This window comes from Nyctereutes procyonoides, unplaced genomic scaffold (genome assembly GCF_905146905.1).
Source record: "Nyctereutes procyonoides isolate TBG_1078 unplaced genomic scaffold, NYPRO_anot_genome, whole genome shotgun sequence".
Taxonomy (NCBI): domain Eukaryota; kingdom Metazoa; phylum Chordata; class Mammalia; order Carnivora; family Canidae; genus Nyctereutes; species Nyctereutes procyonoides.
Genome location: NW_026575043.1, coordinates 34,528,759 through 34,555,090, shown reverse-complemented (window position 1 = coordinate 34,555,090; position 26,332 = coordinate 34,528,759). Strand labels below are relative to the sequence as shown.

The window sequence follows — 26,332 nt, the reverse complement described above, 5'->3', positions numbered from 1 at the left end:
CGCCACCGCTGGGGGTTGCCCGCCTGTGGCCGGTGCCGAGCCCGAACTGCCCTCTCCTCACCCAGGTGCAGGGGCAGCCAGGGAGGAGGCGGCGGGAGGGGCCGAGGGCAGGGGCACGGCTGAGCCCAGGCGGCCCCACAGCGATCCATCGGTGCCTCACTGACACGGGCTGAGGCTGGGCGCTCCGGGTGTAGCTGCCTCCACTCGGGGGCTGTAGGACACAACGGTGGCTTCGCCGGACAGAGGGAACCCCGGCCTCGGTGGGAACGGCGGGATGTTCGAAGGGCGCTGGTCACGGAGGTCCCAGGGAGCAGAGGCCGGGGCAGGGAGCTTGAAAAGCAGAAGGGCCTGCACACCCCCCTAGGGCGCTCCACCCATCTGGGCCCCTTGGCGGCCACCAGCCCAGAGTGGGGGGCCGTGACGCTATAATCCCCCGGGCCCGGGGCTGGAGGCTGTGAGTGGCACCGCAGGCCCCCGCCCCCGGGTCCCGTGGGCTGGGCCGGCCTTGGTGCGGCTGGGTGCACGCAGTCGGAGGCGGCGCCGGCCAGGCCGCCGGGGCGCCTATGGACGCGCGGAGCCCGCTGTCTCCCCGGGCCAGCGCGTTCAGCATCGCCTCTCTGGTTGCAGCAGAGGCCGCAGAGCGCAGCGCTCGCCTGGGCCCCCGGTCCTCTGACCCGGCGAAGCTCCGCCGGCTGCTGGGATCCCCGGCCGGGATGCACTTCAGCACCGTCACCAGGGACATGGAAGGTGAGCCGCCCCGCTGTGTCTACGCCCCGCTGTGTCTACGGGGACCGCCCGCCAGACCCCCTGCCACTTCTGCCGTGGGGCCCAGAGTGGGTGGAGGGAGCTCTGGCCGGGTGGGCTCCAGGCTTCCAGGAGCAGGGAAGACGGGCAGGCATCCTGCCCAAAGCCTGTGCACCCTCCAGCCTGGGGACCCAGCTGCAGAGACCTGCAAGCGGCTAGACTCAGGCCCAGAACGGGACTGGTGGAAGCCAGGCAGGACAGGAGGGGAGGACCAGAGGCAGATGGCAGAGGTGGCCGCAAGCTGAGAGAGGTGGAGAGAAGGTGGCAGGAAAGGAGGGTGTCATAGAGTCTGGGAACCCTGGAAAACTGAGAGAGAGAAAGTGGTGAGGGCAGCAGGAGGAAAAGAAATTGAGAAGAGAGAAAACACAAAAATCTCAAAAGGGAGGTAGGAAAAAAGAGAGAGATGATAAAGAAATAAAGAGAGCGAGAACGAAAAAGAAGGAAGTGAAGGGAAATGGAAGACAGAAAATAAAGTCATAAAAGAAAGCGAAAAGCTAGAGAAAATCTCCAGTTTTTATTTTGTTAAAAAAAAAAGGAAAAATCCCCGAATAACAGGAAAAGACCTACAGAAATAAGAGGCAAAAGGCAGACTGGAAAAGAAAGACGAAGTGATGAAAAACGAAGTGGAAAGAAAGGAGAGGAACAGAACTGGGGAAAGGAGGAGGCAAAAAATAAAACAGGAATAAAGAGAAACGAAAGAGATAGTGGAAGAAGGAAAGAGGATTAGGAGGGAAATTTTCATCGAGGAAGACAAAGGTAAAGAAATAACAAATTGGGAAAAGAGCCCGGAGAGAGAAAGGAGAAATGCAACGCGGGAGGGCGGCAGAGCGAGGGGCGGCGGGCGGCCCGGCGCTCTGGGGAGCCGGTCCGGGCGGTCGGGGGGCCCGGGCCGAGCGAGCCGCGGCGGGCGGGCTGGGGGCTGGGGAGGGGGGCAGGGCGGGGGAGGGGCGAGCGCGGGGGAGGGGAGCGAGCCCATTGTCTCGGCGCCGGGGGCGGGGGGGCGCGGGGCGGGGCGGGGCGGGGCGCCTCCTCGGGGCCGGCCCGCGGTGAGGGCGGCGCGGCCCGGGGCGCAGCGCACGCCCGCCACTCGGCCCGGGGCGCGGGGCAGCGCTCACCTCGGCGGGGCGGCGGCGGCGGCGGCGGCCCGCGGGTCATGATCTCCGCCGTGTCCAGCCCGTGGCTCACGCAGCTCTCGCACTTCTGCGACGTTGCAGCCTTCACGGCCAGCAGCCTGAGCAGCCTGGGGGCCGCGGGGGGCTTCCCGGGCGCCGCGTCGCCGGGCGCCGACCCCTACGGCCCGCGCGAGCCCCCGCCGCCGCGCTACGACCCGTGCGCCGCCGCCGCCCCCGGCGCCCCGGGCCCGCCGCCGCACGCCTACCCGTTCGTGCCGGCCGCCGGGGCCGCCAGCAGCGCCGCCGCCGAGCCCGAGGGCCCCGGGGCCAGCTGCGCGGCCGCCGCTAAGGCGCCGGTGAAGAAGAACGCCAAGGTGGCCAGCGTGAGCGTGCAGCTGGAGATGAAGGCGCTGTGGGACGAGTTCAATCAGCTGGGCACCGAGATGATCGTCACCAAGGCCGGCAGGTCAGGGTGCCCCCTCGCCGCCCGACCCTCCCCGCGCGTGGGCCCCGCCGGCGGGTGGGGGCGCGCCCGCCACCTGCGGCCCCTGCAGGCGCGAGCTGGCTCTGGTTCTCCGCGGTCCCGGCTCCGGCGACGAGGGCGCGGGCAGCCACGGAAGGCGGGTGGGTGGAACAGCGCGGCGGCCGGCTCGCCCCTCCCGCAGCCCCGAGGCGCCCGCCGCCGCCGCCGGAAGCCCAGGCCGGACCGGAGCTCACGGGGCTACCGGCGCGCGCGGCCTCGCCGACCCGGCTCCCAGTGGCTCCCACCTCAAAGGAAAGTCACGTCTTTAGTTCCCCAATTCAGTGGACACGGGTTAGCTGGAGAGGGGCAGCAGGGGCAGCTGGGCAGTTGTCTGCAACACGGCAGCAGAGAGCGGAGACCCTTAAAAAACAGTATCCCCCCTTTGCTGGAGGTTGCGACCCACCTTCCTCGGGCCTAAATTCCGCGTGACTGTGGGGCCTGGCTCTGGGGCCGGGGCTGCAGCCTTCCAATTGGCCTGTGTTTGTTTTAAGGGCCCAGAGAGAAGGGGAACAAGTTTTGCGATGCAACTGATTTGACCAGCAGACAAAGGCGGGTGCCGGGCTGTGTCTAATGTACACACGGAGACACCAGCTCTGCGTCCACACAGCCAAGGGGAGCTCAGGGCCTGTTTGCAGAGCCTTCTCGCGGTTTCTGTTTCGCTGCCGCGGCTGTCCTCCCTGGGGATCCTGGGGCCTACGCTCAGCTTCAGCTCTGCGGGTCTTCTCCGGGCTCTCCTTACTGTCCCCTGAGGACGGCGCCCCAGCCTCTGGCCCGGTCCAGCCCAGCAAGGGCCTTGGTTGTGGCCAGGCTTTACCCCGAAAGCCACCGTTCTGTAGCACCCACCGGCCTGCAGAGGCGGCGGTGGCAGGTCTGACCCGGAGGGCTGGCTCCATGGCATCTTTCTGCCCACCGCCTGCAGGGAGTTGCCTATGAGGGGAAGCCGTAGGAAGGGCAGGTGGGAGCCAAGCCTCACGCAGCCCTCCTGGGCCGGGTGGCTGGCACTGCTGTGCTGTCAGGGACAGGGCCAGCGCACGGTCGGCGGCCCATCCGGGAGCCACAGAATGTCCTTTCAAGAGCCTGGATGGGTCATAGAGTCAGAGTCCAGGGGAGGGGAGAGTTAGGTGACCATGAGAGCACGAGCCAGGTTCTCCCGGAGGAGCTGAGTCCGGGGGGGGGGGGGGTTACTGTGGCTGGTGGGAACTTTTGTGTGTCCTGTCCGAGGAAGGTGGGGAGACTCCTCCATTGGGCCTAAGAGTTGAGCCTATGGGCTCGGAGCCCTCAGCCTCGTTGGAGGGATTGGGGAGCAGCCGCAGACCCAGCCGAAAGGGCAACCGGGACTCCGGGGAGCCACACAGAGTGCCCTGGTTTCACTTTGTTCGAGCCGGGAGTTTACATCCGTCTCTTAGATGGAGCTGGGGAGGCTCTGGAGGGCCGAGGATCTCTGGGACCGCGTCTTGGGAGTCTGCTGATAGGGTGCTGCTGGCTGAGGCTGGCTCTGGGCCGGACAGCCGAGAATCGGCAAATGCTAGGCCGGCTCTGTGCACGCAAATGTGGCAGAAGAAGCCACAGATGACGTTGGGGTGGGGAGGCTCCGCTCCAGGGCTTAGGGAGCCGTTCTGGGGTTTCAAAAAAGGGGGCAGGGGGCTGCCCTGACACTCCATTTACACTTGGCTGGGCCAGGGCCTGGTTGGGTTAGAGTAGCTGAGGCAGAGGAGAGGGGATGGAGGGGCCCGGCGCTGAACCATCCTGGGGTGGTCAAGGTGGGGCAGCCCTGCCTTCCCCCACCCGAGGTGACCGGAGGCCTCGCCGCCCCCAGGCGCATGTTCCCCACATTTCAAGTGAAGCTCTTCGGCATGGACCCCATGGCCGACTACATGCTCCTCATGGACTTCGTTCCCGTGGACGACAAGCGCTACCGGTGAGCGCCCAGCGGGACCAGGGAGGGTGCCCTGGGGAGCGGGCCGGTCCCGCCTGGTGACGCCTCTGAGGGCAGCCCACGAGGACATTAGTGACCAGGAGTCCCAGCACCTGCCCTGGCTGCCCCACGGGCCCCGTGACCTCCTCCCTCCCCAGCCCTGTCAGACCCCACACCCACACACCCCACCCCCAGCAGTTCTTGGGAACTCCCCTCAGGAGGTCACACAGGCTGGGCCCCTCCACCGGCGTAGGCCTGAGGCAGCTCCCACGCCCCTGGGCCAGCTTGGCCTGAGGCCCCTCGCACACAGCCCCTGCCTTTCTTCGCGTCTCCTTCTCCCACGAGGTGAGCGTGGGCACCTTGTCCCCTGCCCCCACTCCCGGGGAATGCTGGGCCCTGGAGCCGAGCAGGAAAGGTGGGGTGGCCGGGAGAGATTATGCAGGGCGGGTCTCAGCCGCCCGGACAATTAACAGCAATTAATAAGGAGACCGTGGTCCGCCCTGCGCCCGAGGCCGCCGCCGGCGCTGCCAAATCCGACTCGAGCCGGTGGTGGGGAGGCCTGAGCCGCAGACCCGCGTGCGGCGAAATGTGGCGTCTGGCCTCCTCCCCCGGTGCCCGGCTTCCCGTCGTCTCGTCTCGTGTGTTGGGACGGGAGGGAGTTTTCTGTTTTCTTCCCGGTGCCCCTCGGAAGCGCTCCCAGTCTGTGTGGCAGCCGAAGGCTCCATTTCACCCGTGATGGGGAAATCATCAGAGGCACTTCTGCGGTGCACTCCGCAAGGCCCTCTCGGTTCACCCCGCATGGCATGACCCCCTGTTCCCGTGCTGCCCCAGGTACGCCTTCCACAGCTCCTCCTGGCTGGTGGCCGGGAAGGCGGACCCCGCCACGCCAGGCCGTGTACACTACCACCCTGACTCGCCTGCCAAGGGTGCACAGTGGATGAAGCAAATCGTGTCCTTTGACAAGCTCAAGCTGACCAACAACCTGCTGGATGACAACGGCCATGTGAGCCACCCCCGCACCTCCCCAGGCGACCTCGCTGTTGCTGTCCCCGGTGTGGGCCCTCCAGAGTTCCTGTTGACCAGAACCAGATGCAGAGCTTGGGCAGCTCGGGGTGTGAATGAGGGACAGGCTGAGCAGAGTGGGCCCAGTGGCCCTTGGGCCTGGAGAGGGTGTCACTGTGCTCCCCATACCCCATTCCTGATCTTTTGCTGGAGACTTTTTAACTAGAAAGGATGGGACGGTTTGTGTGCGTGTGGTGATAGTGTGTGTGTGTGGGGGGTTGGCTGCAGGAGGCTTTGCACAATCCAGGCGGGTGATGCCGCTTTCCTGCCAGGCTGAGCTCTGGCCTCCAGCCACCTCCCACCCACCCACTGGGGGCCTCAAGTAGTTCTCAAGGACCTATGGAGAGGATCCTAACCCTGATCTTTTGCCATTTAGAGACTTTCCTCATGGTCCCCAGTTGATTGCAGTCTCCACTTGAGCCCCATAACCGGACCTCATTTCGAGAGTTCAGGCTTTTGTCCAAGTTCTCTGGGAAGTTCACTGCCTATCTAGACCTTTGCCCATTTCCTAGTTCCAAACTTGCCACCTTGTCTTCCAGATTATTCTCAACTCCATGCACAGATACCAGCCCCGCTTCCATGTTGTCTATGTGGACCCACGCAAAGATAGTGAGAAATATGCTGAGGAAAACTTTAAAACCTTCGTATTTGAGGAGACGCGCTTCACCGCGGTCACTGCCTACCAGAACCACCGGGTGAGGCCCTGGGATGGGCAAATTCAATACTACTGGGTTGCAATTTCCCAGTGCTGCTTGGGGACAAAGGTTTGTAACCAAAGCTTTCGGTTCTGGTGGGATCCAACACGGTGGGGTCGCCCCCCCCAAGGGACTCAAGCAGCCTCCTCCCCTCTGCTGCAGGCTGGCCCAGCCTCCTATCAGGTTGACCTCTCCAGCAGCAACTGTCAGTGCGGCCTGAAAGTTTGTTTTCAAACCATTCCGGAAACTCCCCATCAGGGGCCTGATCCACGGCTTACCCAAATTCCTAGGGAATCCCCCCCCCAACACACACACACTGTGGGTCGGTGGTGGAGGGGACCACATTCCCATCCCAGCCAGGGACACGGGGTCTCCATCCTAGTCACTTGGGACCACAGAGGGGTTCTTTAGCGAGAAATGAGCTTCCCCGTTTGGCAGGAGAGAGTTAACTGGGGAGGTTTGTGTCCTTGTCCCCGAGGAGTAAAAGGGCCCCTACCTGGGGAGCTCCTGCAAACACTACCCGACTGGAGCTCGCGCCCCCAGCGCAGGGGCCCTACCCACTTGCTCAATGCCTGCTTCGCCCCCCACCCCACCCGCAGATCACGCAGCTCAAGATCGCCAGCAACCCCTTCGCCAAAGGCTTCCGAGACTGCGACCCGGAGGACTGGTGAGTGTCCTCCGGGGAGACGGCGACTGCGCTGCTCGGAGCCTGGCGGGGGCGCCCCCTGACCCGCCGCCCTCCTCCCTCCCGCAGGCCCCGGAACCACCGGCCCGGCGCGCTGCCGCTTATGAGCGCCTTCGCGCGCTCGCGGAACCCCGTGGCCTCCCCCACGCAGCCCAACGGCGCCGAGAAAGGTAGGGCCGGGGGTCGTGGGATCCGGGCCGCGGCCCCGAGCGCGCTCCGCCCCAGGCCGGCGGCCGAGCCGGGCCGAGCCGGGCCGAGCCGGGCCGAGCCGGGCCTCGCCCGCGCCCCAGGGGCGCTCGCGGCCTTCGCGCCGGTTGCACAACGGTCGAGGCGGCGGGCAAGCGCGCACTCGCCCGCCCGGCCCGACGGCTGCGCCGCGCCCGCCCCGCCCGCCGCCCGCCGCTCGCGGAGGGGCGCGGGCCCCTGGGAGGGCCCCGGGGAGGGCCCCCGGGGAGGGCGCGGGTCCCCCAGGCTCCCGCCCCGGCGCGCTCACCCCCGGCCCTCCCCGCAGACGCGGCCGAGGCTCGGCGCGAATTCGAGCGCGACGCGGGCGGACCGGCCGTGCTCGGGGACCCGGCGCACCCGCCGCAGCTGCTGGCTCGGGTGCTGAGCCCCGCGCTGCCCGGGGCCGGCGGCGCCGGCGGCCTCGTCCCGCTGCCCGGTGCGCCCGGGGGCCGGCCCAGCCCCCCGCACCCCGAGCTGCGCCTGGAGGCGCCCGGCGCGTCGGAGCCGCTGCACCACCACCCCTACAAGTACCCGGCCGCCGCCTACGACCACTACCTCGGGGCCAAGAGCCGGCCGGCGCCCTACCCGCTGCCCGGCCTGCGCGGCCACGGCTACCACCCGCACCCGCACCCGCACCCGCACGCGCACGCGCACCACCACCCCGCCGTGAGCCCCGCCGCCGCCGCCGCAGCCGCCGCCGCCGCCGCCGCCGCCGCCGCCAACATGTACTCGTCGGCCGGGGCCGCGCCGCCCGGCTCCTACGACTACTGCCCCAGATAATGCGGCCGCCGCCGCCCCGAGCAGCCCCGAGGGCCGTCGGGGTGCCCGCCCGCGCAGCCCCAAGGGCCCCCGAGGACGCGCTCCTGCCGCCCCGGGGCCAGCCGCGAAGCCGTCGGCCCCCTCGCCGGTTCCCCCGCCCGGAGCCGCCGCGGGGCCGGTCCGCGCCGCCAGTGCCAAAGCGCCCGGTCGGCGGCGGAAGGAAGTGATATTTATTGTTCTCCGCGAGACCGCGTCGCCCCCCGCCCCCACCCCGGCCCGGCCGGCAGTTGCAGTGTAGACGACCCGGGAGCCCGTCTGCAGGCGGTGTAGATACGTGTAGATATTTGTAGATACTGTAGATACCGCGCCGGCGCCGACTTGATAAAGGTTTCGCCTCTTTTGGAAGCTGCCTACGTGTCCATTTATTCGCGTCCGCGAGAGCGCACGGGGGACGCCGGGGCTCGGGTGTCCGGTGGGGTGTCCGGTGGGGTGTCCGGTGGGCTCGGGCCTCGGGGCCTCCCGCGCCGTCGCCGAGCGGTGCCCGCAGTGCGCCCGCCGAGCGCCTCCTCCGCCCCGCCCCGCCCCGTCCTCTCCCCGCCCCCGGCCTCGGCCCGGCCGTCAGGGTGCGCGCCCTGGTCTACCCCGGCTCCCCGGCCGCCCGCCCCCGCCTCCACCGGGTGGCTTCATCCCGTCCTCCCCCAGGCCGAAGCGACCGGGGCTCCGCCCCAGACCAGGTGTGCACGGGCCTTCCCGCAGTTGCCCCTCTTCCCCGGAAGGGCCCCCGGGCCTGTGTTCAGGACCAGTGCCATCCTGGGTGCTTTTCCACGGAAGCTGGAAACAACCGTCACGACAGGACACACTGTCAGCTGGGGGCGGGGAGGGGGAGAAGCTCTGACTGATCCGCAGAAAGACAAAAACAGGCAGTTCTGCTGTTCTAGCATTTCCCCTCGCTGGCCCTAGCCCAGGCCTGCGTTTTCCCCTGTTTATTGACTTTGTTCCCTGTGAATGTCCCCATGGAGTGACCTGGGCAGGGGGCACAATGACAGTGGTCATGAGTCATCTTGAAACCTGTCTCTGAAGCATTTTTCCCAGGCCAGGTGGTGAGGGACCTCTCCCCATTAACTCAACACCAGGGATGGGGCCAGAGGAACCCTTTGATCCCTCCCTTCCTGAGTCCAGGCAGGAAAAGCTGACAACCGGTCAACGTCAAGGCTGCTGACTTGGACACAAGATGGACGGGAAATGCTGAGGGGCTGAGCTTCTATCCCCCTCTGTGTCTGTCCCAGTACGTTTGTGGCTATCGCTGCCACATGGCGGTGGCCACCTGGTGCCACCTCTCCCCAGTGCAGCCAGCCGTTTTCCAATGACTGTCCCAGACTGGATGCTTTCTTCCTGGATGTGCTCACCCTGGTGGTGTGAGGTGACTGGAGGCTTAGCGGTTGGACGGCAAGCAGGGTTTCCATGAGGCAGGTCTACAAAGGGAGGGGGCGACCAGGCTGCTGGGGAGTGAGCTCTGAGCCAAGGTCTGACAAAGCTTCAAAGTTCATCTGATGCCAGGGCGTGAAGACTTGCAGCACCTGCTTGAGCGGCCAGCGTGCTCTGTGGGCGCAGCTTCAGGGCAACTCTGGACACCCACCCCTGAGGGACGTCCTACCACCCGCCCTGCAGATTCCCCTCTAGGTGAGCGGCATGCACCATTGGGATCCCCATTCACGTGGCCTGTTTCACGTTTGCACCACGAATGCACCCTGCATCCCGCCCTGGGAGGCCTAGGGGAATGATGGGCTGTGGCCTGCAGAGCTGGTCTCTCCTGCAAGTGCTGGGCCCCCCTCTGGGACCCACTGTGACTCTGAGGCCACCCTCTTCTCTGCACACTTTACACTCAGGCTGTGGTGACAGTCAGGGGTTGAGAACCACAGTCGGAGAGATGTCTGTTTGGGTTTTGTTTAAAGCTGAAGTAAGAAGAAGCTCCCCTCTGAACTGGCCATGGTGCCAGGTATTTGCAGAAGGGAGGAGGCAGCCGAGCACGCAGCCCTTCAGTGTGCAGCCTGCCACCTCCTGCATGTGTCCATCCCGTACGCATGCTCCCGTAATCATCACCCACTCAAGATGGAAAGCTGTGCTGCTGTCCAGCACGGTGGCTGCTGGCCATAGCGGGCCACTTGCATGTTAATGAGCAAAAATAGAATAAAATTAAACCTTCGGTTCCTCACTGGCTGCATTCTGAGTGCTGGACGACACATGGGCGGCAGGTCAGCTCGCTGGATGCTGCAGATGATGGCCGCCCTGCCCTGGGGAGCAGCCCCCCAAAGGCATAGTTTTCTACCCTCTGCCCCCCTGTAGATGAGTTTGCCCGGCTTAAGAACTTCTCATAAATGGGATCGTACAGCAGGGCGCCTGGGCTGGCCACACTGCCACCCGCCCGTCAGTTCTGGTTGCTGACTGGTGTCCAGCCTCCTGTGAAAGGCACTCAGTTGTTTTACGATGGGCGCTGCAGGTGGGACTAGTTACTCCGGGCGGCCGTGCAACACGTCAGTAGGCTCTGTCACCTACCTCCCATCCTGGGGAGGTGACAAAGTCAGCCGGCTTCTGCTGGGAGCTCCTCGTTTCAGAAAGGCACCAGGGACACTCTTAGCCACTTACCCCTGCAATCAGTGCCTGGTGAGCTCCACCAGCAATGTTGCCACTGCCTTCTGGGTGGGGCTGCCGTTCCCGTGGGCAGCTACCCCAGACAGTCCCCAGCTTCCCCGTGAAGCCACTGTCCTGGCAGCTTCCCTGTCCCTCACTTTGGGCTGCTTTGCGACCACACCTGGCCTGCCCCTTCCACCAGCCGCCGTGCTGCACTGTGTGGGGGCTTGGGTCCTATCTGACCCACTTCCTCATGGGCTCACTCCTCAATGCCTTTTTCTGGGTTCCTCAGTGGGCCCAGAGGCCCCATTCTGTCCCCTTCACCTGTCTCCAGGTGTCCGGTTGCTAGAACTCAGGAGGGCAAGAGCTTGGATTAGAAGGGACCTCAGAGATCTGGGCTCCTCCCCAGACTCAACCCTCGGAGCCCTTCAAGAAACAGTGGATGCCTCACAAATGAAATAGGTAAACTCTTGACTAAGCAGAGGAGGGGTAGGGCCTATCTACTCTCCTCTTTACCCCTTTGGGTCCCACATAAGGGGTCTAGGGAACCCAAGGACCCTGGGGCGTGGGGGCATGACCCCACCCCCACCCCAGAAGCCCAGCTGGCTGTTTTGAGAGGAGGAAGACCAGACCAGAGCCACAGGCAGGGCGTCCTGTGCGGCCTTCCTCGGCGCTGGAGCCTCTGCCTTTGACATAAACACTCCAGCTCCTAGGGAGCTTCGGAAATGCTGCCCCGTGTGCGGGATACTCCAGCACCAACAACTGGCATTTTTAGAGGACTTACGAGTGCCGGGCACCCCGGCGAGCCCTGTGATTGCTGACTCCTCTCATCGAGGTATTCCAAAAGCCCAGAACATCAGGATGCTAACAAACCCACAGCCCACGGGGTCTTGTCTGCAGGCTCGTGGCTGGTGCAGGGATGCTCTGGAATGGGACCCCCCGCCCACCCCTCCACTGTACTGCCACTAAGCTGGCAACACCAAGTGCCTTTATTTTATTTTAATTTTATTTATTTTTTAAAAGATTTTTATTTATTCATGATAGACACAGAGAGAGGGGCAGAGACACAGGCAGAGGCAGAAGCAGGCTCCACGCAGGAAGCCCGATGTGGGACTCGATCCCGGACCACCGGGATCATGATCTGAACCGAAGGCAGACGCTCAACTGCTGAACCACCCAGGTGCTCCAACCACATGCCTTTATTGAGCCAAAGAGAAAGTGCCCCAAACAGGCCTGTTGGGTGAGCTACAGGGCACAGGCAGCTCTGGGCACGTCTCTGACGACAACATGCTGGAGGGGCTGGTTACAAGTCTCCCCCTCAGGGAAGCATTTGGGGTGCAGAGGGCTGTTCACAGAGGTTCTGCTGTGGGATGAGGGGAGTCCGGTGGCACCTCGAGCCTGGAACTGCAGAGGAAGAGGAAGCCTGGTGGCTGTGTGGCTTCTGCCATCCCTTCCCTCTGGCTGGGGAAGTCCACAGAGTGTGTGGGACCCGCATGGCGGCGGGTGGGTGAAGGCGAGGGACTGAGCTCCAGGTGTGTTGCAGATCAAAGCGTCTGCGCACTGGAGAATTCCATAGGGCCACAGCTGCCGGGGGAGGGGGCAGAGGCACCCTGTGCAGGCAGCCGGTGGGAGTGGGGGGCCTGAGGAGCTGCTTCTGGGACAAAAGGAACGATTCCAGGGGCAGCAGGGGTATGGCCTCACCTGGAGCTGGGTGCGAAGGAGAGCATACCTCCCAGGTCCCACGGGCCCCATGGCTCAGTGGCTCAGTTTCCCCTTAGTGCTGGGTGCTGACCCCTGCCCCGTTGGAGCGGTGTGAGTCCCGGAGGCCTGTGTGAACAGCGGGGACCGTCCTCTCCTCCTCTGCGTGGGTTCCGACGAAGTTTCACAGGTGCCAGGGGGCAGGACCAGGCATCTGCACTGGGCATGTCTGACGCCTCCGCACAAACCTGATCCTCACATGCCCCCCTCACCCCGAGGCCACCTCTGTATTGTGACCTGGCCCCAGCCTGGGAGCAGTGAGGGGTGTGACAGGGCCCCACAGGCCAGCCGGCCCTGCGAGGGGAGGCTGGGGCTGCTTCCTGGTCTACCCCACATGCTTTCTGTATTTAAAAAAACACACAAATCTTGCCTTTGATTCGCTTCCCTTCCCTGCTTGTTGTACTACTTCAAACCAGATGAGTTCACAAGATGAGACTTTGGAGCCTCGGCGCCTCTACGTAAACCGCTGCCAGGTCTCTGTGGGGGAACAGCAAAACCAAAGGTGTTTTGTGAAAAGCAGCCCCCATGGGGGAGAAGCTTAGGTTTTAATAGCAGTAATTAAGTTATCTTCTTAATTATAAATAGGAATGGCATTGCCGACATCCTTTACCTATCAGCTCTTGGTTGCGTCAAGTTCGTGCTGAACCCTCTGCTTCCAGCAGGTGCCACCGTGCCTTCCACTGGGCTCACAGGGCAGCCCAGCCCTGCTCTGGTCGCGACCACCTGCCCTGGGAACACTCGGGCTTCCGGACACCCCACTCTTGCTTGCACCACCCGGGAAAAGGCCTTCCGATCAGATCGTGACCCCCTTCGATGGAAACACGTCCTGACCTCAGAGATGCTGGAAGAACTATTTGCCGAGAACAGGAGTGGGGGGGCCTTACCATTGCTGGGGCCCTGGACTCGAGGGACACTTTCCCAGCTACATGTCTCTGCCTTCTGGGGCCGGGGTCTGGAGCAGCACTCGGTGCTGCATCTCAGGTCCCTGGGAAGACAGCAGAGCCTCTGCCCTGGGAGACTGGGCTCCTGGGGCTCCAGTCCCCAAACCATCCCCATAGCGGCTCTGCCCTTCCAGGATGGATGCCCACCCCCCACCCCCGACTGGCACTCCTCGCCACAGGTACCTGTCTTCCCAGCCTTCCCCTCACTCCATGTGGCCATCTCTGAACCTACCCCTTCATCCCAGAACACGTTTCCTAGATTCTTCCCCAGGACGGCTTCTTCTGTGACCTCATTGCACAGTGAAGGTGGGAGCGGGGGCCAGGGCTGATGGAGGCCGGGTTAAGGAAGAGGCCGCAGCTCTCGGGCTCTCCGAGGCTGCCTGCTGCCCATGGCTTGCAGCTCGCATCTTTTCCCATCAGGTAGGACGTGCCCTGGAGGACAAGGCAGGCTCTTCATTGGAGGGCCACCCTCCCTGAGCCCTCCCCCGTGGTCACCAGCTGGGACAGAGGCCCCTCCCTGTGTCCTCGAAGGCCAGCTCCTGCCAGGTCTGTGGGTGGCAGGAAGCCCCCCCTGGAGTGTGTTCTCTGCCCTTAGTTCTTCTGCGGGTCCGGTTTTCCAACATCATCGTCGTGGTGGGAACAGGAGCCTGTGTGTGCGCTGACTGGCTGCAACAAAATCTGGAAGCAGCGACCGCCACGCCAAGGATCACGCTTCTGATAACAGTACGTAAAGTCTTAAAAAAGGACTAAGAAAAGCAAGCGGCTTCATTAAGATGCCACTGGCCAGCGTGAAAACGCCCCGGCTTGGCACTTCTCCTGGGAGTGCCCGCAGGCCGCAGAGCAGAGAGCAGGGGCTGCGGCCTCGGCCAAGTGGGGAGTGGGCGCAGGGGGGCTGCGAGCTGAGCCAGGAGCTGGGTGCTCACACCCACTTCCCGGGGCCGTGAGTAAGTAGGCACTCTGGGCGTTGGGGGCAAAGTCCCCTTCCCACAGGGGTGGCTGAAGAGAGGCCCCTGCCCCAAGTGTGCCTGCTGCCATCTCCACAGGCGGTGCTACTGGACAGTGAGGGGCAGCGGGCCTCATTTTCCCCAGTGCCCCACGGGGCCTTGTACAGTGGGCCCTTCTTGCAGGCCTGCGTGGTTCTGGACACGTCTCCCCTCCTCGGCTCTGATGATCAAGCCCTCTTTCCTTTTGGGTGGCCAGCCAGGATGGTCCATTTAGAGGAGGGGTCCAAGGCCACAACCTGGCACCCCTTCCGGAGACCTGCACTCCCAGAAGCCATTGCAGGGCTGTCCCAAGAGCTACAGCTGCCTCCAGCCTCTTCATATGCCACTGTCATTCCCCTGCCACCACCTGCTCTCCGGAGTCTGAGGACACGGGCACTAATCCTGCCCCTCTAACAGGTGGGGGCTGTGGGTGGGAGTGCCCAGTTTTCAGGCACCTTGATGTCACCACCAGGAAGAGTACTGGTCTCAGGTGGGCCGAGGGGCCTTCTGCGTGTTGGCCAGGCCGTTTAGCTCCTCAAAGCCTGCGCCCCTCAAAGCTCCTTAGAGCTGTGCACTGCTGCTCCCATTTCCAGCGATTTGCCATGCAGGCATCTGTCTCATCCCAGGGAGAATTGAAGCTTCCAGAAGACGGAGATCCTATCACACATTGACCTGAAAATAATTTATGATGAATGAAAAAGTTGGTTTAAACCACAATGAGAGACTTTGTAGCCATTAGGATGGCTGTTATGAACACACACACACACACACACAACACGTGGGTGAGGGTGTGGAGGAATTGGGACCCTCGTGCACTGCGGGTGGGGATGTAAAAGGGTGCAGCCATTGCAGAAAGCAGGATGGAGGTCCCTCAAAAGAGTAAACCTAGAACTACGTTGGACCCAGCAGTTCCTCTCTGGGGGTATGCCCCGGAGAAGTGAAAGCAGGGACTTACACAGATATTTGTACACCCATGTCCATAGCAGTGTCAGTCACAATAGCCAGGAGATGCAAGCGGACCAGGTGTCATCAATTAACCAATGGCTAAAAATAATTGACTGATAAATGGAGAAAAATGTTGGATGGCCATACAGTAGGACACTGTTGAGGCATAAAAAGGAAGGAAATTCTGACATGTGCTACGACAAGGGATGGGTCCTGAGGACTTTATGCTCAGCGAAACAAGCCAGACCACAAAAGGACAAATACTGTAGGATTCCCCGTATACGAGGTCCCAGAGGAGATACACACAGTATTGGAGGGGGTGCCAGGGGCCGGGGAGGGCAGATGGGGCATTAATGTTTAATGGGGACAGAGCTGCATTTTGGGCAGTTGACAAAGTTCTGGAGAGGGATGGTGGAGATGGTTGCTCAACACTGTGAATGTGCTTAATGCCGCTGAACTGGACGCTTGAAATGGTTAAAACGGCAAATTTCTATTTTTTTTATGTATACTTGCACGTATTTTACAATTAAAGAAACCCTGAATTATCCATCATCTACAAAGGCCACTATTAATTGTGGATTGACCAAGTCTCTAAACTGGTGGTTTTTAACACAGAAATCTCATCCTGCTGAGCCATTGGGCAATGTCTGGAGACACTTCTGACGGCCGCACCGGGTGGGTGGAGGCCAGACGCGTGATTCAGCACCCCCCAGTGCACACAGAATGGTTGGGCCAGATGTCACAGGGTCTGGACCAGCTGCCAGCCGCAGTCCCAAGTATTTTGAGACCCGTGTAGCAGCAGCCAGACAGGCAAGCATCCCTCCTGGTGGGAGCTGCTCTCTTGGCGCTACTTCCCCCAGGCTGAGTCCCCCCAGACTTTCTCCACAAGCCTCTCTGGTGTCCAGGGACCCAGACTCACCCACCAGGCAGGCAGTCAAGCCCCCAGCCTGAGTGGTAGGTCCTACACCCTGAGGGGGGTGGGTGGGGGGCCAGTGACAGCCCTGGGTGTGGTGCTTGAGACCCCTGGGAGATGTGTCTCCAAGTGCCTCTGCCCCGGCCAGTCCAGCTCAGCTAGCTCGTGTGTCCCTCTCACAGGGACAGTGTCCCTCTCCTTGTTCATGGGGCTCCATAACTTTAGTTAGGGACCCTGGCTCTTCAGGAGGGTCACTTAGCTCTGGGGGGGGGGGCGCCAACAGCCCTCTGTCTTTTAGAGCAGGCAAAGCTGCGGCAGGAGGTGGGGAGCACAGAGTGACACGTTCACACTTCCACAGGCCAAAGTGGCTGCCACACAGCGTGTGTTGAGATACAGCTTCTGCTGTAAAAGGATGCATGTTCCTGGAGACGACAGTGGTCACCAAGCTGGCCGGGGCCCCCGGGGGGATGGAGGTGGCCTGTAGGCTCTGTGGGGTGGCGCCCAGGGCTTGAGACCGGCCCCACGAAGGCAGATCAGCAGAGGGTCCAGCTGCCCACCCTGCTCAGGAGCCCTAGGGCCACTCGGGGAGAAAGGAGCTGCTTCTGGGTGGGGCAGCCGCTGGACCCCAGAGCAAAGGGGCAGGAGGGTGTTACTGGGGGTGGGACTTTTGTTGCTGTTCCCACAGCCATCTGGTAAGGAGGGTGAATGTCACTGAATGTAAGTTCTCCTACAACATATAACGAACCCACCAGCCCTTCCCTGCCCATCTCCTCTGTTCTGAGTGCACTCTGGTTTCTGTCCCCCCACCCCCCGGCTCCCCCCACTCCTCCCTCTTTGCTCCTGTAACTGAGCTGAGCGGTGTGCAGGCAATGGTTGTAGGATTGATTATTCCTGATTAGCAAACAGCACGTTCTCATTCTTTACGTCACCAACCAGGGAAGGGGGACGTCGGGTTTGTGGATTATGAATGGGAAAGGCATGTGCTCCTGTGGGCTTTGCCCCCGTGGCCGCGGACTTGAGCAGAGTCCAGTACCCCCCCGCCCCCGCCCCCGCCCCGGCCCACGTCCGACTGCACATCAGACACCTGACACCTGTCTCGTCTACAAGAAGGAGTTCCTCCATGAGGAACTTTGTTCACGCCCATCTGAAGGGGTGGTCCCCCCCACCGTTCGAGATGAGTAGTGACGAGCTCCAGATGTCCAGGGGCTCACCTCAGATCCTGGGAGCCCCCGCTTCTGAGAGGGAGGCGCCAAGTGCCCACCCTTCAGCACCACAGGCCCAGGGGCCACTGGCGACGCCTTGGTTTAATGTTGAAGCCGGGCTGTGCTTCCCTTCATTGTGGCCTCTGTTTGAAATTTTCAAAATAGAAAAAAAAATGCCAGTGGTTTGATAAATTCTTGGGATTTATAAATTGTATGTTGTGTAATAAAGAATTCTCACTATAGTCACCCCCTTACTTGGTGTATCAAAATGTATGGATTTAACAAAATTTCCCTGACATTTTTAAAAAAGATTTTATTTATTTGACAGAGAGAGAGAGAAAGAAAGAGAGAGAGAGAGAGAATAAGCAGGGGGAGCAACAGAGGGAGACGGAGAAGCAGGCTCCTCACTGAGCAGGGAGCCCGACATAGGGCTGGATCCCAAGACCCCAGCATCATGACCTGAGCTGAAGGCAGACATTTAAGTGCCTGAGCCACCTAAAATTTCCCTGACATTTAAACATTGGTTGCAAATGCGTTAAAAAAAAACACTTTTAAATACTTAACAAGGGCAGCCCCGGTGGCTCAGCGGTTTGGCGTGGCCTTCAGCCCAGGGCGTGATCCTGGAGACCCGGGATGGAGTCCCACGTCGGGCTCCCTGTGTGGACCCTGCTTCTCCCTCTGCCTCTCTCTCTCTGTGTCTCTAATAAATAAATAAAATCTTTTAAAAAAAATAAATAAATATTTAACGAAAATGGCAAGCCTAACATATAGATCTGAAAATATCTTAACATCTTCGGAAAGACACACGCGTACCCACACAGTACGAGATCCACCAGGGCGGGCACTGAAGGTGCTGAACTCTAGCTTCTCCTTGGGCTGCCGCTTCTTCCTTAGGCGTGTTCTCAGCATCCCGAGGGCTCGGACTACTGACGCGGGCAGCGGGCAGCTCGGCTCTGGGCTGGGCGCCACAGGGGGGCCCAGTGCCGCCCCGAGTGAGGCTGGCCCATCCTGGCCTGCTCCGGAACGAAACGTCTGCACAGGTTGAGGAAACTCTCGATGATGCCCCCTCTTTCATGTTCCCTGAGATGAGGGATTCTTTGGGTTTCACGTGCATGGAGGTCCGGGTCTCTGTCCATCCATTTGGAGATTTGGCCTGGGGTGTGGGGATGAGTAAGCTTCTTCACCAGCGTTTCGTTACACCCCGCAGGGTGGAGTGAGGGGTGCCCCGAGCACGGGGGGGAGGGAGCGCGTGGCTGGATGCTCGCACCTGGCCATGGCAGGAGGCTCAGGTCCTGCCCGGGCTCCTTCGCCCGAGGCCTGGGGGTTGGGGGGACTGTGCTCACTCTTTCTTGCTACACAAAGAGAAACAAGGAGAAACATCCTTTATTTTGTAAAGGATGAAAACATTTTGACTCTCCTCCCTCACAAGGCGGAGCCCGTGTCCCTTTGCTGATAGCAGGGCCGGGCAGAGAAGACTGCGGTGGGTTTGCTGGATGAGCCCCTGGAGGCCCCCTGTAAGAAGCCTGACTTCCCTGGGACCCCCATGCTGAGAGGCCACCCCGCAGAGGGGCTCACACCCACAGTGCCCGAATCCCATTCACCCCAGGACCCACGCACCTCCTGAAGGCCCCACCCACTACCACCACCTGGGGGGTTGGGTTTCACCCTGTGGATCCATGTGGGGACTCACACTCAGACCACAGCAATCTTGAGGCACACTTGGCCTGCTTATTCCCTGCAATACTTCGCTGGTCTACTTCATGTTAACTTTTCTTGTTTGAGTGTTAATGAGACTTCTTGCTGCCCGACACATCTTGGGCCCGTGTGGGAGGCCCGTTGGCCTTGGGTGCTGCTCTCGGCACCTCTGAGCACCTCCTGGCTTTGCGGCAGAAGCAAGATTCCCCGAGTCTGCCCCGTGCCACGGAGGCAGGGGCCCACACACGTGCATCCTTTCAGCTCCGTGGGCCCAAGGTCCCAGACGCTGTTGCCCAAGGGTGCCTGTCAGTGACACACAAGATGTATTTTCCTGACCCTGAGATCAGAGAGCCCATGTCGGGTGCTGATGTACAGGTGGGGCAGCTCCAGGGCCCCTCCTGGGACGGATGGGGGCAAAAGCATTTAAAGGCCATGAGCACCTTTTTTCCAGGGTGGCACACTGTACAGGCATGTCTTACTTCCGCTGGGCTGTGACTCTACCTCTGGCTCCGATGTTTTCCCGCAGGGACCCCCTAAGCCTGGTCTTAGAGCTCCATTCGTGGACCTGACAGTCCTACACCTGTGGGGTGGTGTATGTGTGCCCCACTCGCCAGCCGCTGCTGGCTCTCGGCATCTGGCTCCGCTCTGTCGGGCCCAGGTGCTTCCTTCTCGCCCAGCTCCCAAGGGAGCTCCCAGACGTGGGGAGAGCCTGGCCAGGGAAGCTGAGTCCAGGTAGGATGCAGGTGGAAACCGGAGCAGCCCTGCAGGAGCAGCAGAGTGGGCTGGCCGGGCGGCTGTGCAGAAGTGGGGGGGGGCCTGCCGACTGGTGGGGGGCTGGGGGCTGGGGGGCTGTGGGCTGCAGACTGGCAGGGGGCTGGGGGTTAGGGGGGCTGCCTGCACCCGAGCACAGGTGCACAGGCAAGCTCGGCTTGAAGGTTCCCGTCTGTGCCAGCCCGTCTTTGACACCAGGCCTGCCCATGAAGTTCTAGCTAGTTGAGTATCAAGCCTTTCTAAAGAACCCCCTGAAGGAATGTTTTTTCTTTGTGCAAACAGTCCTTTTGTGCAAAGGGTGTTCTGTGGCTTCTTGGCACAGGCGCAGGTGGGTAACACCTGATTGAACATCACTCACTCAAGAGCGTCAAGACATGCACGGCACGTCAGCACAAAGCCAGCCTGCCGAGCGGGCACAGCGAGGTGTCCCTGAACGCGGCGCCACAGCAGCCCTCCCCCCACCAGTCCCCAGCGTCTGAGTGCCCGTCCAGCTCCCGGGGCCCCCCGCCGCCCCCCGCCCCGGCCCTCTGCGTATTTCCCAAGAGCACGTGACTGTTGGACCTTAGTCGTTACCCCAGCTCCGAAGCGGGGTGCGCAGGGAAAGACGGTGGATTCCCAACCCGGGGGGCCACGCCGCTGGCCACCGCCTGGTCCGCAGTGGATGCTGGGGAAGTGCTGTCCACCTGCCCACCTGCCCAGGGGGAACAACCGGGGGCCCCCTTGCAGGGTTACCATGGGTCTGGAAGAGGGTCAGCAGAAGGTTCCTCTCGCCAGATGCACACGCTGGGCCACTCGCTCGCCTGGGCAGGCTGCTCAGGATGGCACAGCTGCTTGCCCTTCAGGGGAGGTGGCCTGGAGGTGGGGCACGCTGCAGCCCTGGTTGTCCTGCTGATGAGAGGCACCCTTCACCCTGGAGGTGGTGACATCCAGGTCCCAAAAGTCACCGCAAAGAATGCCCCAGGGTCACTCCCACTGGCCGCGAAGAGGCTGGGCAGCTCCAGGGCCGGAGGGCCTCAGTCCTACAGCACGAGGCTCGGGGTCCTGCTAGTAACCAGCAGGGCTGGGAGAGGCGCCCGCCCCACTGACACCTCGTGCAGCCTGCGAGGCTCCAGCCAGAGGCCCCGGCTGCACCGCACCCATGCTCCTGACCAGTAGGGATGGGACAGCAGAACACACCGACCAGCCGGATCTGCACGCAGGAACGTCCATCGTGGGGCGCCGGGGTGGCTCAGTCAGATAAGTGTCCACCTTCTGCACAGGTCGTGACCCGGGGTCCTGGGATCGAGCCCTGCATCGGGCTCCCTGCTCAGCGGAGAGCCTGCTTCTCCCTCTCCCTCTGCCTGCTGCTCCCCCTGCTTATGCTCTCTGTCAAACAAATAAATAAAATCTTAAAAAAAAAGAGAGAGAAATGTCCATCGCTCCTCCTGAATGAGATTTCTTTGGGGTGAACAGCCTGTCCACTAAGAGAGTCTGAGTGAAGAATTCCTTGAGAGCCTGGTGAGTCTCCCTCTGGGGAAGGGTTGGACTGCAAAGCGCCTTGCTGAGGGTGAGGGGGCCTGAGGACACCTGCCGAGGAATGCTTGGCCAGCGGGTCCCCCCTCACTCGCCTGGGGACCCTCGGTCCCTGCCTGGCTGTGCCTCCTGCTCCCTGGCCCCTGGGCCCCAGGCTTCCTTGTCATCTTGGACGATAATGGCCATGTCAGTGGCACAGACTCGCCACTGTCTGGCCACTGTGGACTGTGCTAAATTAAAGTGGCTCCTGAATGAAACGACGCTTATGTCCTGAAAAAGGTTGCTCAGTGAACACGAAAGTAGAAGGCAAAGCACTTAGGAACCAGGCGGGGAACTCGCAGGGCTGGTGTCCTAACCCCCCGGACAGACGTGGTGAGGGTGCAGTGGAGCTGCTGGGTCCGGGGGGTGGCCTTGCTGAAGGCCTCTGATACGAAGGCATAGGGACATGCGGCCCCAGGTGGCTGGACGCCACCGCCTGAGCCCCGGAGGTACCCTGGGGACCTGGCCCACGCCTTGCTCTCATTGTTTTGTCTGTTTAACAGGTTGAGGGACACCAGCGGTGACTGGACTTCCAAGGACAAGTTTTGCTGATGGGACACATGTGGAAACACCTTTAAGGAAAAGCAGGCCTTTTTTAATTGTGCTAAAGCAGAAAGTGGAGAAAAGTCTGCCACAGGGTGTGGGAGCCCCCATGGCCTCTGCCTGAGGCCGTGCCCTGGGCAGACTTTGCGGGGGGGCAGGGGCGCCTCCTGGAGCCCCCCTCGCCCAGCCCGGGGTACCTGGGGCTACGCTGAGCTTCGGGGGCCTGTGAGCGCCTTGGCAGACTGTGGCTTCCGCCCGTCCCGTCCAGCAGGGCCCATCCAGGCCCCTCTTCACGGCTGGTGGGCCGGTGGGCTACTTACCCCGTGTGGACGTACCGCACTTTGCTTCTCTGTCCATTCATCTGTCAACACCTTTGGGACGTCTCTAGTTTGGCCCTGTTAGGAATAAGGCTGCCAGGAGCACCCATGCGAAGGAAAAGCAGCCAGTCCCAGAACATTAAGGGCCATAAGTTACTGTCAAAGGGCCTGAGCACGTGAGCGCAGGTGTCCCTCGGGGCGGGGGCGGCCTGGATCCACAGAGAGGCTCCTCCCTGTGGAGCATCCGCCTGCCTGAGGGAGGGCGGCAGGGACGGCATGCTGCCCACGCTGCCGCCCGCCTCGGATGCTCAGGGAGGGCGCCAGGGGATCGCACCCCTGCCCGGGCCCCATGCACGGCCAGCCCCCAGCACCGCGTCAGCCAAGGAAGGACAGCCCCAGGGACGTGCCAGGGACCAGCCGAGGCTGTGCGAACACCCAGTACCTTCCCCAGGCCGCTGTCCAAGCGGGGCTCTGGTCTCTTCTCACGCTCTGGGGGGTTTGGGACTGGCCAGGCCTGTGGTGATTTGCTAAAGCCCCAGATCCTGCCAACGCGGAGACTGTGTTGTGCAGAATGGTGGGCGCCACCGTGGGCACAGGGACCGTGGGCACCGGGGACGTCCCCACTGGCTCACACACAGTGTTTCTAGTACAGTTGGTGCCTCTGAGGTTCCAGGTGCCTCAGCTGAGTGGACAAAAGTCCCGGCCGCCAGCCTTTCCACACGATGCCATAAAGGCCTGGGTGGCCTTGGGAACTGCTGGCCTTGTCCACGTGGCCCCGGCAGGGCTCTCATGGCCCAGTCCGACCCCCGTACAGATTCCGCCACAAGATGTCCCCGGGACACTGCTCACCAAGCACGGACCTCAGGGGACAGCCCAGAGCCCAGTGAGGGGCCAGCTGCCTGGGACCCCCCCGGGCCCCTCTGTGCCCCTCTGTGCCCCTCTGCTTGCGCCTTCCACAGGAAGCTGAGGGCCTGGGATGGGCCCTGGATCTGCGTCTGCCCACACCTCCTCTCTACCGTCTCCAGGGGCCAGGCCTGGCAGTCTACACACGCAGCCCACCTAGACATTCTGGAAGCATCTCTGGGTTTAGTAAGTCTCATGCTGGCTTGCAGTGCCCCGTCCCTTTGTCTGGGACACACACCTACCCCCATGGCTGTTTCTGTAAACACGGGGATCCTACCGAGTCACCAGGACTCTTGATGAGCTGACGACGGGGACATGTATGGGGCCTCCTCGGCGTCAAAGCCCAGGTCTCGGGGACAGAGCCTAGGCGGGGTGGCCGGCACCACCACGGCGGCTTCGCAGCCTCGGCAGCGGGTTCCGGGAGGGCTGCCGGCACAGGAACCCAGGGGGCTCGCCTCGGCACCCCCCGGCCTGTGAGGCGCACCATCCCACGGGCGCTCGCGAGGGCGGGTGTTGGCACCCCCCGCCTTGTGCGTTCAGGCTCCCGCGAGGAGGCCAGGTGCCTTCCGAGAGTCGCCTGACTGTTCTTTGCTGTTTGGCCTCAGCCTGTGGCTGCTTGGCCACAGACAGGAAAGGATTAGCCGAGGTTGGCCTTCTAGAATGACCACCCACAGCCCAGCTTTGCCTTTGGTGGTGTCAGCAGATGGGCGCCTCTTGCGGAGGGAGACAAGGGAGAGGAGAACAGCAGGGAGCAGACCACGCCTGGGGTTCCAGCATGTTCCAGGAGAACACCTCCAGCACGTGGCCTCTTGTGGGAGCCACGCGGGGGTGTGGCTTGGTGAGGCCACTCTCATTGTCTCACCTGACAGCCTCCCCCTGAGGAGCACCCGGAGTGTAGCTTTCTTGGCAGTTCCCCTCCCGTCTGAGGTTCAAGTGCCTGCAGCCTAAACAGAGCCTCTCCTTCTGACATTCGTCATGTGGAAATCCTTCTGGATGTGTCCCCCAACATCCGGTGAGCGGCTACAGGATGCCTGGGGGCCGGCATTGTCCCTCCCAAGTGCTGGAGGACACTCACCAGCGCCTCTGTCCCACAGGCCCTTGTGGGTGGGGGTAGGTGTCCCCAGGATGGGCCTCCATGAGCCCAGGTCCCCAGGGAGCCTGGGCAGTCTAGTGGGGTCTTTCCTCAAGAGGCCAGGGTGGTGGCTGAGGGGTGGTGTCTACTTTGGTGGCCCGGGTCAGACATCTGTCTGGTAGATCCAGAATGCTTCCGCTCCAGCAGACCAAGCTAGGCTTGATGGGGCTGCCTGTCAGCTCCACTTCCAGGACCCCAGAGTCACCAGTGCATGCCCATACCTCTGCAAGTCTGGTTGCTGGTGGCCCCGCTGCCACCACACAACCACGCCTACGTGGTCTTGGGCAGCTAAGGACCACTACTAGGCCTTGCCACTCCGAGACCCAGTGACTCCACTGCATTCAGAGACCTTTGCTCTGTGGCAGTGGCTCCAACGGACCTGCAGAGAAACCACAGAGCTCTCCACGGATGCTGGGCTCCCCTTGAGGATGTATTCCTCAAAGTCACAGGGAACAGCTCGACCCCTCCTGTGGAGCACGAACATGTCTCATGTGCTAAGTCCCCTCAAATACCCCAATCTCCCCAACCTCTTGGGTCACTCCCTCTGCAGCACTGGGGTGGTTTTGGCATCTCAGCCGTACTCCGCAAACCTGCCTCAGGTCGCTGTCCATGTCTCAACCAGGCAACCACACTCTGGGGCCCTTTCTAACTCCTTGACTGCAACAGTCCAGACCCTCTGTGAGTGGCCCTGTTTCCATGGATTTGGCCTGATGCGTTTCATATTCCTGCCACCTGGATCCCACACGTGTTCTCCAGATTTCTCTCTGCATGAAGTTCTTCTGGAGCGTAGCCACCTCATCACGGGCCACACTTTGTGCCTCACCCTTTGGGGCCTCCTGGGGCCTGAGTCTAGTTATAAGCAAAGCTGAGGTGGGGGGGAGGTGGTTCTGAGTGGCCCACAAGGACCCTGCCCCAGGGAGAGCCATGCTGGGTCCTTCAGGTAAAGGAGGTCTGACTTCTTTAGGCAGAGACCGTAGGGGGTTCTTCTGGCAAAAAAAGCCAGTGGAACAAAGGGGTTTGAGGCCTCTGGCTTCCTCGGTGACTGCCCACAGCCCCCACCCCAATTTCCAGGGTCCTATTCCTTCCCAATCAACAGCCGGCTTTAAAAGATGCCCTGATGGCTGGGCCCAGCCACGTGTGGAAGGAGACTCTGGACACACCACCTGCGTCAGCTGCTAATTCCCAGGTGCCCTGGGTGCACAGTGATGGCTGTGACTGCGTTGATGGCTGTGTCAGCCCCACTTATTCCTGCCATGCTTTCTATCCTGAAACCACCCTGGAGATGGCACTTTGCTGTCTTTGGTCTTCCCCTCTTTGGGGCAGCCCTCCCATGGATCCTGTGGTTGGCCTGGCCTTGAACCACGAGCCCACTTTGCCTTTGCCATCATCCACAGCCTACCCTCCTTCTGCCTTGTTTCCTTGAGGGGTCTGGTCACTTCTTTCTAGTGGTTCTGGCTTCAGCCCTGTGCATCAGGAGCTCCTAGCCATCCTTGGGGTGAGGACCCCCAAGGACTCAGCAGGACCTGGGGACCACGTTTGGTGTCCCCCCACTGGACGAGGGTCAACTGCCCTGCCTGGTGGAAGGTCTGAGGATAGCTCTCTGGAGTCAACCCTAAGGGAGAACCAAGGGTGTCATCTCAGAGAATTTGTGCCTTGAGCCTGTAGGTGTACATCTAGAGGTTTATTGTAAAGCAGCCCCAGGCTGGCCTCTCACCTGAGCCACAGATGCCCAGGTGTCTGGCCCAGTTACTCTTTGTAGACTGCAGAGTCACTGTCGTACAGATGCTGTATATCATGAAAGGAAACACGCCTTGTGCAGAAAATGAAGACTCCATGGACCAGGCACCTCTGGCAACTGGAGGAGGAGGAGAACTGTGACTGGCTAGTCCTCAGGGGTCCTGATGCACGGTTCCACATGTCTGGGTCAGGCCGAAGCATGGGCGCCCACCTCCCCACCCTCCGTATGTCCCAACAATGGAGCAGAGGAGTCAGTGCTGATTGGGTAGAGCGACCAGATGCTGATGCGCTGATCCCCAGACCCTGCGGCCAGCAAGCCATCAGTGGCAAAGGCCACGCAGTGGACGGTAGCACTGTGGAAGGACAGTACGGCCAGTGGCTTCATTGTCCGCCAGTGAAACACACGGACACGATGGTCCCAGCCCGCAGTGGCCAGGATCTTGCGGTCCGGCCGGATCTTGACATCAGCAATCCCAGGATTGGTGAGTTCATGAGTTCGGCACACCTATAAGTAAGAGCAGCACAGAGAACCA

The 26,332-nt window shown here is 61.8% G+C and overlaps 2 protein-coding genes and 1 long non-coding RNA gene across 8 annotated transcripts in view; 1 reads left to right on the top strand and 2 right to left on the bottom strand.

Moving 5' to 3' along the window:
* On the top strand, positions 1–8,185 carry TBX1 (T-box transcription factor 1). Of its 3 annotated transcripts, none has more exons than XM_055323143.1 (9): positions 1–65; positions 628–747; positions 2,019–2,382; positions 4,256–4,357; positions 5,186–5,357; positions 5,956–6,111; positions 6,711–6,778; positions 6,866–6,966; positions 7,308–8,185. In XM_055323143.1, the coding sequence occupies exons 2-9, from the start codon at positions 714–716 to the stop codon at positions 7,799–7,801; spliced, it is 1,491 nt and encodes a 496-aa protein (XP_055179118.1). In that variant the 5' UTR covers positions 1–65; positions 628–713; the 3' UTR covers positions 7,802–8,185. The 3 variants fall into 3 exon arrangements, with proteins under 3 accessions (XP_055179118.1, XP_055179117.1, XP_055179116.1); XM_055323142.1 differs by lacking the exon at positions 1–65 and adding an exon at positions 190–260; XM_055323141.1 differs by lacking the exon at positions 1–65 and having other exon boundaries at positions 564–747.
* A 3,251-nt stretch (positions 8,186–11,436) lies between these two features.
* On the bottom strand, positions 11,437–21,033 carry LOC129507467 (uncharacterized). Its single transcript, XR_008664016.1, has 9 exons — positions 20,793–21,033; positions 20,349–20,501; positions 18,841–19,148; positions 18,418–18,502; positions 17,964–18,303; positions 17,160–17,850; positions 13,340–14,762; positions 12,777–12,974; positions 11,437–12,643 (listed from the first exon to the last, which is right to left on the bottom strand). It is a non-coding gene; the product is annotated as an uncharacterized LOC129507467 (long non-coding RNA).
* Positions 21,034–25,724: 4,691 nt separating this feature from the next.
* Positions 25,725–26,332, bottom strand: part of GNB1L (G protein subunit beta 1 like) — a 59,354-nt gene continuing 58,746 nt past the window's right edge. For all 4 annotated transcript variants that reach the window (XM_055321823.1, XM_055321822.1, XM_055321821.1 and 1 more), the window contains one exon: positions 25,725–26,304. In XM_055321823.1, the coding sequence (XP_055177798.1) occupies positions 25,987–26,304 (318 nt within the window). In that variant the 3' untranslated portion in view covers positions 25,725–25,986. The remainder of the gene's footprint in view (positions 26,305–26,332) is intronic.

Coding starts and splice junctions, on each gene's coding strand:
- TBX1 (XM_055323141.1), top strand. CDS start 564: ATGGACGCGCGGAGCCCGCTGTCTCCCCGGGCCAGCGCGTTCAGCATC. Junction 2,383..4,255: donor ATCGTCACCAAGGCCGGCAG/GTCAGGGTGCCC, acceptor CGCCGCCCCCAG/GCGCATGTTCCCCACATTTC. Junction 6,112..6,710: donor CTGCCTACCAGAACCACCGG/GTGAGGCCCTGG, acceptor CCCCACCCGCAG/ATCACGCAGCTCAAGATCGC.